Source organism: Alexandromys fortis, unplaced genomic scaffold (genome assembly GCF_014885135.2).
Source record: "Alexandromys fortis isolate MF-2015 unplaced genomic scaffold, M_Fortis_MF-2015_v1.1 scaffold_56, whole genome shotgun sequence".
NCBI classification, from domain to species: domain Eukaryota; kingdom Metazoa; phylum Chordata; class Mammalia; order Rodentia; family Cricetidae; genus Alexandromys; species Alexandromys fortis.
The window spans coordinates 338,914-355,679 of NW_026067935.1; the positions used below are offsets into that span (position 1 = coordinate 338,914).

Here is a 16,766-nt window from a genome sequence, read left to right on the forward strand (position 1 = left end):
TCTCTCACTCACACACACACACACACATACACGAACACACACATACACACACACACTTCCGAGGGGTAATGGGATCAATTAAGCCCTGTTCAGTTAGGAAAATACAGAAACACACATTCCGAACACCATGTTATTCAAAGGAACCTACCCAACTCTGAAGCCACATCGCAGCAGTAACAGGCTAAGGTAAGACAAGACATTCAAGAAGAATATAAGAGTCGGCTGCTGCAAAATCATCTTCTAAAACCATGGGACCATTGCACACAGACACTCCCAACCGCGTGGTTGCCTGCATTAGACCCACACAAGAGCAAGCCAACCAACTTTGCAGCATGGACATGGAGCCTAGCCCTACTGGAGGAGCTTTGGGAGTTACAAGATGTCGGGGGTTGGGGTACGTCCATTTTCTTCCAGGAATTGACCCCCATTAGGCTCTGGTGGATGACTACACACCCATGCACAAGAGGACAGCACGGAATAGACTATCTGGACTGTAAAAAGAGGACATGAAGTTGGGAAGAGGGTGTGGTGGGCCATCTGGAAGGGGCTGGATAGGAAGTAGAAATTGATAATGATCAAAATATGATCAATACAAATCAAAGTATCAAAGAATGGATCGAACAAATTTTTTTTAATGCATTGGAGTTGGAGAAATGGCCCGGTTGTTAAGAAAGCTGGCTTCTCTGACAGAGGACCTAGTTCAGTTCCCAGCACCCATATCAGACAGCTCACACCGCCGTAACTTCAGCTCCAAGGTCCTCTGCCAGCCTCAGTATACGTCTGCCCTCATGGGGACATCCCCACAAATACACATCATTTAAACATTTTTTTAATCTAAGAAATGCCCATCAAAATCCCAGCAAAATTCTTCAAAGACCTCAAAAGAATGGTACTCAACTTCATTTGGAAAAACAAAAAACCCAGGATAGCCAAAACAATCCTGTACAATAAAAGAACTTCTGGAGGCATCACAATCCCTGACTTCAAACTCTACTACAGAGCTACAGTACTGAAAACAGCCTGGTGTTGGCATAAGAACAGACAGGAGGACCAATGGAACCGAATAGAAGACCCGGATATTAATCCATACATCTTCAAACACCTGATCTTTGATAAAGAAGCAAAACATATCAAATGGGAAAAAAAGAAAGCATATTTAACAAGTAGTGCTGGCATAACTGGATATCAAAATGTAGAAAAATGAAAATAGACCCATATCGATCACCATGCACAAAACTCAAGTCCAAATGGATCAAAGACCTTAACATAAAGCCAGACCCACTGAACTTTTTAGAAGAGAAAGTGGCAAGTACACTTGAACACATTGGCACAGGGACCCACTTTCTAAATAGAACCCCAGTAGCAAGACACTGAAACAATTAATAAATGGGACCTTCTGAAACTGAAAAGCTTCTGTAAAGCAAAGGACACGGTCAACAAGACAAAACGACAGCCTACAGAACGGGAAAAGATCTTCACTGACCCCACATCAGACAGAGGTCTGATCTCCAAAATATACAAAGAACTCAAGAAATTGGAGACCAAAAGATCACATTATCCAATAAAAAAAAAAATGAAGTACAGACCTAAACAGAGAACTCTCAACAGAGGAATCCAAAACAGCTGAAATACACTTAAGGAAATGATCAACATCCTTAGTCATCAGAGAAATGCAAAGCAAAACAACTCTGAGATTTCATCTTACACCTGAAAGAATGGCCAAGATCAAAAACACTGATAACAACTTGTGCTGAAGAGGTTGTGGGGAAAAGGGAACACTTCTGCATTGCTGGTAGGATTGCAAGCTGGTACAGCCCCTTTGGATGTCAGGGTGGCTACTTCTCAGAAAATCAGGAAACAACTTTCCTCAAGACCCAGACCCAATAATGCCACTTTTGGGTATATATCCAAAGAATGCTCAATCGTGCCACGAGGACATGTGTTCAACTATGTTCATAGCAGCTTTGTTTGTCATAACCGGAACCTGGAAACAATCTAAATGCCCCTCAATCGAAGAATGAATAAAGAAAATGTGGTACATTTACACAATGGAGTACTACACGGCAGAAAAAAATAATGACAGCTGGAATTTTGCAGGAAAATGGATGGAGCTAGAAAACATTGTTTTGAGTGAGGTAACCCAGACACAGAAAGACAATTATCACATGTACTCAGTCATAGGTGGTTTTTAAACATAAAGCAAAGAAAGCCAGCCTACAAGCCACAATCCCAGAGTACTTAGACAACAATAAGGACACTAAGAGAGACTCACAAAGATCTAATCTACATGAGAAGTTGAAAGTAGAAGAAGACAAGATCTGAGTAAATTGGGAGCATGGGGACCTTGGGGGAGGGTTGAAGGGGGTGGGGAGAGGCAGGGAGGGGAGCAGAGAAAAATGTAGAGCTCAATAAATATCAATAAAATAAAAAAAGAAAGGCAAAGACCAAGAAGAGGAGTATGAACCAGAAGGTCAGGCTTAGTGGCTCATACCTCTAATCCCAGCACTCGGAAGGCAGCGGTGGGCGGATCTCTGTGGTTTCAAAATCAGCCCCATCTAAATAGGAAGTTCCAGGGCAGCCATGAATGTACAGGGAAACCTTGTCTCAATAAAACAAAACAAAACCCTAAAAAATAAAAAGTGGACAGAAGTGAAGAACAGACTGATGAACCTGGGTCGCGGAACCCAGGATGCGGTAGAGGGGTAATTCCTGGGCTAAGACCAGCCATCGTGTGCTCTGTGGAGTTGAGGACTTACACCTTGGAGGCACTCGTGGTCCTGCTCTTCATCAAGGATGTTGCTCTTGACCCTGCACGCTCCCGCTTTGTTTCCTTTGAGATCAGCTCCATTAACAAGTGATTTCAAGTGCTTCCTCTCGATAGTCTCCCGCGTCTCCACTTCTGTGTCCCCTGTCCTTAAAAGCCCTGTCCTGCAATGAACCCGGACAACTGTTCTGCAGAGCAGAAGAAGGGGTTATGTGTGTGTGTGTGTGTGCATGTGTGTGTGTGCATGTGTGTGGTAGTCCTAGTATGTGTGCATGTTCACATCTGCGGATGCACACATGTGTGGGGGTGAGCGCACGTATGTAAATATCAACCACAGACGTCACTCCACAGGTGTCACCCTTCTCGCATGTACCTTTTTAATTTTAAATTACAATTATTTATTTACTGTGTGTGTGAATTGGTCATGGCGCTCCTGTGGAGGTCAGACAACAACTAGCGCAAGTCACTTCTCTTTCTACCATGGGGTGACCCTGGGACTGAACTAGGGTCGTCAGGCTTAGCAGCAAGCCCCTTTACCCACTGAACCATCTTGCCAGCCGTCTTACCTTGTTATTATTCTTATTACTGTGGCAGCTGCTGTGGTGGTGGCGGTGGTGGTGGTTGTTGTGGTTGTTGCTGTGGTGGTTATTGTCTCTCCCTGGACCCAGGGCTCACTAAGGAGCCTGACCAATGAGCCCCAGGGATCTATTTGCCTGTCTACATAGCTCTAACACTGGTGTTATTACAAGCATGCACCACCACACCCAGCTTTGGTCGAGTATTGGAAATTTAATCCGGGTTCTCACGCTGGCATGGCAAGCATTTTACTGAGCTAACTCCCCAGCCCCAGGGTACACGTTTTTACCCAAATATTTGATCTTTAGTATATAAGCACAAGTTCATAAGGATAGACTTACAAAGATGGTAATTGCAGTGTTGCTTGTGACAGGGCAGGTGTAAAAGAGCAAGAAGGAATGAGAGAGGTGACATCCGCAGACACCAGGGACTTGATTAACTAAGTCACTATACAACAGAAAGGGAACCCACGAGGGGCAGGGAGGTGGCCTACCATGCACACTCAAGGACCAGAGTTCAGATCCCCAGAACCCACATAAATTCTGCACGGATGTGGCATCCTGCCCATAATTCTAACCTTAAAAGATTATCACGAGATCCCCAGAGCAAACTAGTCTGCAAAACTAGAGATATGAGTAGCCCCAAGTTTGATTAAGAGACCCTGCCTCGAAGACTAAGGTGGAAGAGCGTTGGGAGAGGATTCTTGACATCGGCCTTTGGCCTGCGTAGGCATATGCACACACATGCATGCACACCCAAATACACATGTGTTCTCATACATGCAAGCATGCATACACATGTGCGCACATGCACACACACACACACAGATTTATATCCCTAAATGAGATCCAGACACACCTTGTCTGTTGTGAAGAGACCATGACCACGGCAACTCTTACAAAGAGAAAATTTGATTGGTCAGGGGCTTGCTTACAGTTTCAGAGGTTCAGTTCATTATCATCGTGGTGGGGAGCACGGCAGCCTGCAGGCAGGTGCAGTGCTGGAGAAGGAGCTGAGAGTTCTGCATCTTGCAGGCAATAAGAAATGGTCTGAAAATCACTCTGAGGGAAGCTTGAGGAAAAGAGACCTCGAAGCCCACCCCACAGTGGCACACTTGCTCCAACAAGGCTGCACACTTACTTCCACAAGGCCACATATCTGTATAGTACCATTCTCTATGAGCTTATGGGGGCCAAGTGCATTCAAATCACCACACACCTTGATCCTGGACTCACCCTGATACATAAATTCTATTCTGAGTATGAATCCATTTCCCTCCTGAGCTTGTAAAATGATGGGAGAGCATTTATTCGACTCTTCTCTTCAACATCCACCTAGATCCAGACCCACTGACAAATGGCACCCGAAACGAACAAGAGTGTGTGAGCTCTCACCAGAAGAGAGGCTATGGTTGTTTACTCATTTGTTTGAGATAGGGTCTGTGACAGGTAGTTGTCATTGTCACCTTGATACAGCCTGGGATCCCCTGTGAGGAGAGACCCGATGAAGGATGGTCTAGATGAGGCTGGCCTGTGGGCACACCTGTGAGGGACTTTCTCCGTTGGGATCTCTGAAGTAAGAAGACCCACCTTGAATATGGGCGGCAACATTCCATATTTGTGAGCCTAGAACTGTATTTTTTAAAAAAGTAGAAAACACTGGCTGAGCAGTAAGCAATGACTCTTGACGGTGCATATAAAGAATATGACTGGCTGGCGGCTTCAATACCCTACTGCTGTAACTGCCTCCGCAATGACGGACTGCAACTCGAAATTGTGAGCTAAGTCCAGATATTATACCATAGGAACCGAAGTAAGACAGGTGCTTACTCTGTAGTCCGGGATAGCCTTCAGATCATGACCCTTCTTCTACCACAGCCTCCTGGTGCTTGGACTGCAGGTATGACCCACCATGCTCAGCTGAACTTACAAATCATTTTTTTCATTTGTGTGTGTGTTTGTATGCATGAGTGCACATGTGTGTGCAGGTGCATGTGGAGGCCAGAGGTTTATGCCAGGTGTCTTTTCCTTTTTGGGGGGGTTGGATTTCAAGACAAGCTCTCTATATAGCCCCAGTTGTCCTGAAACTCACTCTGTAGAGCAGGCTGGTCTCAAACTCACAGAGATCTGCCTGTTTCTGCCTCTCCAGTTTGGGAATTAAAGCCGTACACCACCATGCATGGCATACTACCTTATTTTTGTAAGACAGGGTCTCTCACTGAACCTGGAGCTCACCAGTTTGGCTAGGCTAGCCCCAGGGATCCTCCTGTCTCAGACTCCCCAAAACATGGCTTATAGAAAAACACTATTATGCCCAACTTTTTACATGGGTTCTGAGGATCTGAACTCCGGTCTTTGTGCTTATTGAAGGGGAGGGTGTGGAGAATCAGGAGTCTTAGCACAATGTATCTTTTTGACTGTTCTATCTTACTAACACGTGTGTTCATCTCTTACTTCCCTTCATCTAACACTGAAGTTTATCATACATATCGCGTGTTGTCACACAATAACGCCAACTGCTGTCATGTTCTGCAACCAGAGTATACTCCAAAACCATGAGCCAAACCATTACTATAATAAGTATGTCAGTCTCAGTTACACAAAAGTAACTAACAAAACCTCTAGCAAATCATCTTGCTGCCCCTCAGGCCCACTCGGGGAAGGGGGGGGTCCTCCTTCTCAAACACACACACACACACACACACACACGCACACACACACACGCACGCACAGCTCCAATCAGTGTCTTTGCCTCTATTTTAAGTACTAGCATTTCCTATAAGGCTTTAGAAAACTCTTACCTAGAACATCAGTGTTCCGGGGCTGGGAGGATAACTCAGTCAGTAAAGTGCTTGCCTGGGATGCACAACACCCTGGGTTCCACAGCCAGTAACTCCATAAGCCAAGCTAACCCTAAGCCTAAAGCAGGCATGGTTTATGCAATGCACACTTGAAATCCCAGGAGTTGAGAGACAGCAGTAAAAGGATCAGAAATTCGAGATCAGCCTTGGCTATGCAGCACACAGCAAATTTGAGATTAGCATCGGATACACTAGACCCCTGTCTCAAAAATTAGTTGGTTAGTTAGTTAGTTAGTTAGTTAGCTAGCTAGTTAGCTAGTTATTGCTGAGACAGGGCACTCAGTGAAGTGCCTAGAGCCTTGCAAGCATGAAGATCACAGTTTGACTCCCTAGCACCCACAGAAAAAGCCAGGTGTGGTGGCATGGCCACGCAATCCAAGTGCAGGGTGGTAGAGATGAGAGGATTCCTGGGGGCTCACTGGCCATCCAGCCCAGCCTAACCAACAGGCTACAGGCAAGTGAGAGATTCTGTCTCAAAAAACAAGGGGAAAGCTCCTGAGTAATGACACTTGACTTTGTCCCCTGACCTACACAGCCGCATACACAGAGAGAGGGAGAGAGAGAGAGAAAGGGGGAAGGGCAGGAGGGAGGAAGAGAAAATGGGAGGGAGGGAGAGAGAGAAGGAGGGAGGAAGGGAGGAAGGGAGGGAGGAAGGGAGGAAGGGGGGAAAGGAGAGAGAATTCCAATATCCAGACCCAGTCCTTCCATTAAAATCCAAGGATGAGCCAAAGAGCCCACCGCCACATCTTACTACAGCGCCTTGTGTTACACGCCCTCCCCTGAAACCAGCTGCCTCAGAGATGCTCAATGCTGCAGCAGCCTTCTTAGGTCTGATAAGTTGAGTAGCACTGAGCAAACACTGGGGGAAGAGAGCAGAACCTAGCATAGGGACCATGGAAGTGCCTGGGGTCTCATGGGGGAAGGGGAGACACAAGAGGAAAGACAGGTGGCCTTTTCAAGGGGCTACTTGGGTGGTTGACACCAACCTAAGAACCAAAGCCATCTGAGCAATGGTGCAAGGAGAAGCTGAGTTCCCTTCGCCTCTTGCTGAGTAGGAACATAAGGCCACGGGGCAGTTTGTGGGACCTGTTTATGGAGAGATTCTCCAAACTGTTCAGAACAGGGGTGGGAGGGAGAAACAGAGAGAGAGAGAGAAAAAATGCCCTTTGAATTTCCATTGCTTTGAGAGTCGGCAATTTAATGAGTCATACATTCTAGATCCCTGCTTTGTCTACACATTTTCATTTCAAAATACTAAAAACACTTTGTTTGGAAGATTGGTTATTTTTAGCTTATATATCAATAGTGCGCATTCACTTCTCCCCAGAGAGAACAGCTTCCTTCAGATTGGCCCGCAGCACCACCCCAGAAGAATGGAGCTGTTTACTTGGCTGTGTTTTGACAAAACTAAGTGGGAGGCTCTGTCCCATTTTTTTTGAGGTATCCAACTGCACTACTGACCACCCAGGAGTCACTCAAGACCAATTCTCTGACAGTTTGCTTTGTCAACTTGACACAACCTGACATGGCCTGGGAAAGGAGTCAGCATGAGAGACTTGCTAGATCAAGTTGGCCTGTGAACGTGTTTGTGAGGGATTGTCTTAATTGCTGTGGGATGATCCAACCTGCTGAGGGCAGCGCCATTCCCTAGGCCGAGGTCCTGAATGGTGTAAGAATGTAGGAATCATGTTCGCATTCATTTTTCTCTGCTCTTGACTGTGGATGTACCGTGCCTATTGGAAGATCACTGCTGTGTCAAAAAAGATGAACTATAAACCTAGGATTGTGAGCAGAAATAAAGCCCTTTCCTCTAAGTAGTTTTTGGTCACGGTACTTTATCACAGTAACATAGATGGAAGTGAAAAGGCATCCCCAGATTCCCCCAGATCCCAGAGCATGGACAGAGATGGAAGAGCATTCTTTAAGCCTCCAAACCAAGGAGCCAGGGTCCTTACAAGTCAGGACTGCTAGCTCTTCGGGCATCACCTTTGTAAAGGGTTGCAGCTTAGATCTCAATAGAGCAGCTTAGTATTGGCCTTGGCGGCACACAGCTGCAAGTCCAGCACTCAGGAGACTGAGGCAGGAGGATCATGGGTTTCATATCAGCCTGGAATACAAAGAAAAAAATGTAAAAAGGATAGAGGGTGGGGAGGAAAGAACTTGCATTACTTAAGGTGGGAAACCCCACTTATCTACGGGTTGCACCATCCCAAAGATTGAGGTCCCCGACTGAATAAAAAGAAAGAGAGTGAAGTGAGCACTCCCATTCATCTCGCTCTCTTCCTAAGTGTCTACCAATATGCCTTCCCCACCATGGTGGGCCATAGCTCCTCAATCAAAACTAGGACCGAAATAATTGTCTCTCCCTGAAGTTGCTCTGTGTTGAGTTTGCCACAGCCATGGCAAAAGTAGTCAAACACCTGACCAAACTTCCCATGCAGCCATTCTGAGCCCACTCATAGATATAAGCTGGCCTCTGGTTCAGAGTTCTAAGTCCTGCATGTCAAGACGCTCTTGGCCAAGAGTTTCATCAGCTCCTGCCCTTGAGATCTCAAACCTTGAATTGTCTGGGAGAAGGTCCAGAATCTAGATAGAGCCTAGTCATGTCCTGTGCCTGAGATCTCCGTGCTTGCATATTCACAGTTCTGGGGAAGCATAATGAAAAGTCAAGAACTGCATCACCAAAAATATTCCCACCTCCCCCAGACACCAAGCATGAACACTTTCCACCTCTAATAGGAGCTGGGATGGAGCATGCAAGAGACTCCATGACCAACAGCCTTAGAGAGATCATCTCAGAATAGATCAATTTAAAGAACTTATCATTTAACCTTTGATGCCAGTATCACAGAGATCTAAAATTCCCTTCTATGCAAAACCACTAATGCAAAGAAAACAAGTAAGATCAAAACCCAGGGAGTTCGATGGCTTGGTAACACCCTGGACTGACCTCTCCTATACACAGGGAAATGTGAGGAGGAACAGAAAGAAAGAGGACAGAGGAAGGAGTGGAGGAAGGAGCAGGAACAGGAGAAAGAAAGGAAGAATCAGAGAAGGAGGTTAAAAAGGAGGTGGAGAAAGAGGGAGAGAAGGGGGGAGTAATAGGGTGGTGGAAAAGGAGGTGAAAGAGAAAGGAGAGGGAAAGAGAAGAAGGAGGAGGAGGGGAAGTAGACCCATAACTGGCCTTAGAGGGACTTGAGTGATGTGGAATTCTCCTCTGTATGTTGCAATGCCATTAATGAATAAAGAAAACTGGCTTGGCCTGATAAGGGCCAAGGTGGGAAAAACTAAACTGAATGCTGAGAGAAAGGAGACAGAGTCAGGGAGAAGCCATGGAGCTGCAGCCAGAGACAGACTTGCTGAAACTTTGCTAGTAGGCCACGCCCTCCTGGTGATGCACAGATTAATGGAGATGGAGATGGGTTAAATTAAGATATAAGAGTTAGCAAATAAGAAGTTACAGCTAATAGGCCAAGCAGTGATTTAATTAATATAGTTTCTGTGTGATTATTTCAGGAGTCTGGGCAGCTGGGAAATGAACAAGTGGCCTCATACAACACTTGGGTAGGAATTCTGAGTTCTCCTTTGTGTGGGCTCAGGCCAGTCACTCAGTGTTTGTTAACACTTTTTCTCTTGCAAAAATGCACTTGTACAATTAAGCCTGGCGATGCACACCTAGTAGTCCAGCTACTTGGGAGATGGAAGCAGAAAGATTCCAAGTTCGAGGACTATTTGGATTACTGAGTGGGTTTAAGGCAAGGCTGAGCAACTTAATAAAACCATGTCTCAAAGTAAGAAAAAAAGAAGACGTGGAATATAGTATCATGGCAGAACACCTGCCTAGAATCCCCCAGTGAGGGGCTGGGGTGTGGCTCAGTGGTAGAGCCCCTGCCTAGAATCCCCCAGGGAGGGGCTGGGGTGTGGCTCAGTGGTAGAGCCCCTGCCTAGAATCCCCCAGTGAGGGGCTGGGGTGTGGCTCAGTGGTAGAGCCCCTGCCTAGAATCCCCCAGTGAGGGGCTGGGGTGTGTCTCAATGATAGAGCCCCTGCCTAGAATCCCCCAGTGAGGGACTGGATGTGGCTCAGTGGTAGAGCCCCTGTCTAGAATCCCCCAGTGAGGGGCTGGATGTGGCTCAGTTGTAGAACACTTGCCTCAAATCCCCTTATGAGGATCTACACATCACTAGTCTAATACCCACAAGGTCTTAGGTTCAATCTCCAGTACTCTTCACACACACACACACGCGCGCACACACATACACCCTTGTGATTTAAAAGATCCTCGTGGGAATGTTTTTTGAGAATTAATTAAAATGACCTATGTAAAGGACATTTTTCCCATGCTGTTACTTGCTCTGCATTCTGCAAGTTACACCTATTTCGTGACAGCTCACACTCTCTCAAGCCCAGTATTGACATTGAGTTTGCAACCACACCCTCTTGCCTTGAGCATGAATCTCGAATGGAGTCCATGGAAACCCACCACCTCCAGCATCCACGTAAACTCTGTCTCCTGTTGGAAGGCTCATCCTTTAGGAAGCCCCCGCCCCGTGGACTTCTCATAGATCCCCCCCCCCAGGCATCACAGCTCTCAGACCCCACCCCACTCCCCTACCTGGGAGTGGCAAAGCAAACTAGGTCCAGGGATTTAGGGTTGGGGGAAGACTTGCCAGGTGGGGAAGTCAGGGGCTGGGCTTCTCCGTGGCTCCTCTCCCCCTTCGGGGCTTTCTTGGTCCCCCTTTGTCTCATTCTCAGCCTTCCCATCTCCAGGTTGCTCGGGCAGCCGCATCAGGGGTCCAGAGTGACGTGGTCAGAGATTTGGGGGCACATCAAAGGAACATCAGCGAAGACATTGAGACTCTGCAAGGAGTTGACAGAAACTTACTGCCGGAAATAGCGCCGAGCGGTTATTTACTCAAAGTCGGTTGCCTAAATAATTCACACCTGCCCTTCCATGTTTACTCAGGACAATGGGAGATACAACTGTGGCCCAAGAAATGTAATTATAGTACTGACAGATGTTTAGTTATTAATACAGACTCAATGTCACCAGAGAGCATTACATAACAAACAGATCTGTGCCTCTGGGAACAACTTTAATCTTTCTAGGTACTTTTCCATTCACGCCCTCGGGCTTTGCCTAAGCAATATGAAATGAACAATAGCAGATACCTACTTGAGGGCTACTTATAAAAAAGCCCAGCACTTCACATGTAGCCCTGGTATTAGGGGTGGAGCTCAGTGGCAGACACTTGCACCACGTGCGTCAGACCCCGGATCCCATCCCTACCAGCCTTGCCTTCCTCAGTCAAAGCAAAACTATTGCCAGGCTCGATGGAGTATAGCCAAAATCCCAGCTTCCTGGGAGGCTGTAAGCAGTAAGTTCAAGGCCAGCTGGAACTACAGAGTGAGACCCTGTTTCAAACTGAAACGTAAAACAAGGGGGCGGCGAGATGGTTCCGCAGATAAAGGCGCTGACTCTGCTACTTGAGTTCAAGCCTTCGAGTTCACAGTGCAGGGAAAGAACTGCCTCCACCGAGTTGTCCTTTGACCCCTGCCTGTGCTCCAAGGCTCGCATGCACCCCCACACACATACCATGCATGCATATAGGGGCATCATGCACATATGCAATAATAAAAAACAATAATTTCTAGACAAAGAAAGAGCTGGAGATATAACTAAGTGGTTGGGCTGCAATATCCCTAAGGATGGGTCTACAGGAAGCCTTTTCTGGAAAGAAGCTTCGCAGGTTTAGATTACTAAACAAGGTGTGCGTGGTCACAGACACACACACACACACACACACACACACACACACACACACATACACATGCACACTTACACCGGCACTGGTCTATAGACATTGCGTTTGTCATGTGCTCCACCACTGGTAATTGCTCGGGAAAACCCACCTAAGCAGGAACGGTTTATTCTGGCTCATGGCTTCTGTGGCATCTGTCTGTGATGCTCAGTTTTTTGCTTCTGGCCCTGTTGTAGTGGCGGGTGGTGATAGAGCAAAGCTGCCTACCCCATGGTGGACAGGAAGCAGGGAGAGAAGCAGGAAATGGCCAGAGATATGGCATATTTTTCAGAAACCAATCCCTAGGGATGTACTTCTTCAGCTAATCGCCACCCCTTAAAGGCACACTGCTCCCCAGTAATGTCACCAGGTTATGACACTATCACTGAGTTAATACATTCAGGAAATGAAAGCCTTCAGAATTTGATCATCTCCAAAAAAAATTTCACCTCTGAACACTGCTACCTAGGAATGAAGCCTTGAACACGTGAGCTTTTGGAGACAAACTTCACAGACAAGCCATAACACAGTGTTATATAACAAGTTCCTCTGGGATGAAATACTCCAGTTCCTGGAGAGAAGCTCCTTATGACTCAGGAAGTAAACAACCCACAAGTCTTAAGCAGTCTCTGAAACTTAGCAGGCTCACAAGACCGTTCAATCCCAGTTAGCTTTAACTTTCAACCTCACACAGCCTGGGGTCACTCAAGAAGGAAATTTTAGTTGGGGTTGCCCAGGTGAGGTTGACCTGTGGATGTGTATTTAGGAGATCATCTCGGTTGTTAATCGATTTCAGAAGGACCAAGCCCACCATGGGCAGCACCATTCCCTGGGTTGGTGGTCCTGGGCTATGAAAGTTAGTTAAACTGGGGCAATCAGCAGCCAGCATCCCTCCATGGCTTTTGCTTCTCATTCCTGCTTAAATTATTGCCCTGGTTTCATTTAATAATGAACTGCAATCCGAAAGTATAAGCCAGGATAAACGCTTTGCTTTCTTAAGTTTTGGTCAGAGTGTTTCATCACAAAAACAGGAAGAATACACCTCCCTCTTCCTCTCCAAATTATTTAAGCAGTTAGAAGCGCGGAGGAGAGGGGGCTCTCTAACCTGTTGAGTTGCCCGCAATTGTGCAATGAGTTTCGGGTCCCAGCTTTCCTGAGTCATCACCCATGCTAGGCTGGCTTTCACTGATGCAGCTGTGTGAGTCACCCACGCTCCCGTAAGCAATATATTCACTGGCTCACTAGGTTGGATTCCGGTGGCTTGGTTGCTTTGGTCTGTCATCAGCTCCCATCTGGAGTGAAGAGACTTTCACACTTGTGTCCCTAGGAATAGTGTCCCACCAGAGGCACACACAACAATCCTGAATCAGACACATGGTCACAGCACACACCGGCACGGCTCTTCAGACACACACACACAGACATGATGGAATTCAGATGCCCACATGTGTCCAGATACGTCCAACGGCCTCCATTTCTGCACACACAGTCGGAGAACAGTGCTTTGCTTCACACTCACACGCTCGTACAAGAGCCCTAGGAATGAACCCCATGTCATGTCCACGCCACCTCAGACCGGACTTTCCCGTGTCAGGTACCCTGATACCCCCCACACCGCGCCCCCACAGCTGACGTCACGGCACACGTGGTCCCCACCTGCAGAGAGTCACAGTCCTATGCCCCTGTGACTCACTGCTTGCCGTGGGCTGACACCCACGCCCCACGCATGCACGAGGCATGCATCTAGACTCTCTGCGTCGCCTCTAGTTGTCTAGTGAAGTTCAGCAGGAAAAACAAATTTTCCATGTGCTGACAGTAGACATTTTTTAAAAGTGACATTTTATTTTCAAATATGGTTTTAGTTGCCAAGGGAGAGCTAGCACCACAAGAGCTGTGAGTGGTAGGAAGGACAGAGTTCCAAAGATTTCCAGTTGGCTCCCTTAGGCAAAATCCTTCCCTGTCAGGCTCCCCTAGGCAGGGTGGCCACCAGGAGAGGGCTGTTAATATAATGGAGCCACAGACCTGGCCATAAAATAGCCCGGAGCTCTCTGGCAAGGCTGTCCAAGCTCACGGGCATCAGGCTTGCGAGCTCAATCCATTTAATGACTTGGAGTTTTCCCATGAGTCCTCACGAGCGTGGCCTCAGAAGAGGCAGTTCCCCATATGGAACAATTGCTCCTGCAGCTCAGGTGACCTTAGATGTCACAGAAGCACCAAGCCAGGGAGCCCAGGACAGCAAAATCCTCCAGACGAAGCCATGCCCTCACAATTCCCCTCTTGCTGCCTGCTCCAAGCACAGCCCTGGGGAGATGGTTTGGTCAGTAAGCACAGTGTTTGCCATACAAGCATGAAGACCTGGGTTCGACCTCAAGAACCCAAATTTTAAAAGCTGGACATGGGCTGGAGAGATGGCTTAGCAGTTAAGAATACAGTTAAGAGCTCATCCAGAGACCTCTGTTCAATTCCCAGCACCCACATAGTAGATAACAATCACTTTAACTCCAGTTCAAGGGGATCACCACCCTCTTCTGACCTCCGTAGGCACAGAAGGTACTGTGTGAGTACAGTGCATCCACATCCAAACAGGAAAACAGCCCATACATACACGGTTCAAACAATGTAAGAGGGGCATGGTAACATATGCCGGTAACCCCAGAACTGGGGTAATAGAAATGGGAGGATCCCTGGGCTTCATGAGCCAGCTGGTAACCTACTTGGTGAAGTTCGGGTTGGTGAGAGGTCCTGCCTCAAAGAACAAGGCCAGGTCAATGAGATTGCTCTCAGAATAGAGACGCTTGCATATGGGCCTGACAACCTGAGTTCAACCCTGAGTCCCCCACAAGGTGGCAGAGAACAATTCTCAAGGGTTGTCTTTTGACCTCCCGATGTATGCCAACCATGGCATGCATACTTAAACTCTCTCTCTCTCTCTCTCTCTCTCTCTCTCTCTCTCTCTCTCTCGGACATATGCACACACAAAGAATAAATAAATTAGCCAATTAAAAAAACACAAGGTGGGTCAGTCATGTTGGTAAACACATTTCAGTTATGCCACTCAGGAGGCAGAGGCAAGTGAATGTCTGTGAGTTCAAGGCCAGCTTAGTCTACAGAGCAAGCTCCAGAACAGTCAGAGCTACATAATAGAGACACCCTGTCTCAAAAACAGAACAAAACAAACAAGCAAAAACCACACAGGGCAGACAGAACCTGAGGAATACCACCCAGGACTGGTCTCTGAACGCCATATTTGCATATCGTGTATTTGCATATGCATGTATGTGCATGCATACACATGCACCTGCTCTCTGTTTCTTTCTTTTTTGTTGTTTAAATAAAATACCCTGACAAAATAACTTAGAGGACAAAGGGTTTATTTTGGGTCACAGTTCCCAAGGGGCACGGCCCATCATGGCAGGAGCAATATGGTAGTTTGAATGTCATTCCCCCTGCAATCTCATAGGGAGGGGCACTATTAGGAAGTGTGGCTTTGCTGGGGTGGGTATGGCCTTGTTGGAGGAAGTGTGTCGCTGTGGAAGTGGACTTTGAAGTCTCTTCTATACTCAAGCCACAACCAGTGACTCAAACCACTTCCTGTTGCCTGGGGGTCAAGATGTAGGACTCTCAGCCATTCTCCAGCACCATGTCTGTCTGCATGCCACCAAGATGATAATGGATTAAACCTCTGAAAATATAAGCCACCAGAATTAAAGGTTTTCCTTTGTAAGAGTTGCCGTGGTCATGGTGTCTCTTCACAGCAATAGAAACCCTAACTAAGACGGGCAAGAAGCTGACTGGTCACATTGAAACCATTCTTAGGAAGCACAGAGAGAGAAAAGGAAGTGAATCAGGTTATCAAACCCCCCAATTCTGTCCCACCCCTTTCCCCTGGTGAGGTACTTCCTTCATGAAGAAGGCTCTGCCTTCTAAAGGTTCTGTTAGCTTCCCAAATAGTGGTACCAGCTAGGAGCCAAGTGTTCAAACATATGAACCTGTGTAGTATATTTCTCATTTAAACCAGAACAGAGAGAGCCAGAAACAGAGACCTAGACAGATGGAGAGACAGGGAGACAGAAGAATGGTAAAAGCCAAGACACCCTTCACAGTCCAGGACTAACTGCCCATGAGTACCGAGGGAAACACCCAGCATAGGTCTCTGGAAAGAATGGAAGATCAACCCTCACCCCCTTCCCCCATCTATCTAGCTGCTTCTCCTGAGCCCTGAGGAATCTAGTGGACTTTTGGGGGACCTAATGAAAATGTTTCTGTCCCCAAAATGGCCAGTGACCTCACTTCCTGATGAGGTTTCTGAGGACAATTCACTCTAGGATTTATCCTAAAAGTCCATCTGTCAACTTCCCGTAACATCTCCTGGAAGAGAAGCAGGTGCTTGTGCCCAAATCTTGAAGTTTGAGTTCTGTGATAATGGCGGAGTGCCCGTTATCATCCTTTCTAGTTGCTTGCTCCAAGAAGTTATCCACCCACGTCCTGAAGCACCTAAAACATCCCAGGATGCATTGGCTGGTCGTGCAGGATGAGTGGGTGTTGTTCTAAACTGCACCCCCTCCAAATGGCATTATATTGGGTCTGCCCCTCAGGCACTTCACCAGCTCCATCACTGTGGGTGTGTGCATGTGTGTGTGCTGCGTGTGTGTATGCACATGTGTGTACATGCTTTTGGAGGCTAGTGAATGTTGGGTGTTTTTCTCAACCTCTCTTTGCCTTATTTTTTCTTTTAAATTTAAAAATATATATATAACCCCATATATA

The 16,766-nt window shown here is 46.9% G+C and overlaps 1 protein-coding gene across 1 annotated transcript in view; it reads right to left on the minus strand.

Annotated features, from left to right (window-relative positions):
• Positions 1 to 16,766, minus strand: part of Caln1 (calneuron 1) — a gene marked incomplete at its 3' end in the record, with an annotated part of 294,119 nt that overhangs the window by 232,287 nt on the left and 45,066 nt on the right. Inside the window, exon 2 of the mRNA XM_050146631.1 lies at positions 10,869 to 11,058. Within this exon, the coding sequence (XP_050002588.1) occupies positions 10,869 to 10,987 (119 nt within the window). The remainder of the gene's footprint in view (positions 1 to 10,868; positions 11,059 to 16,766) is intronic.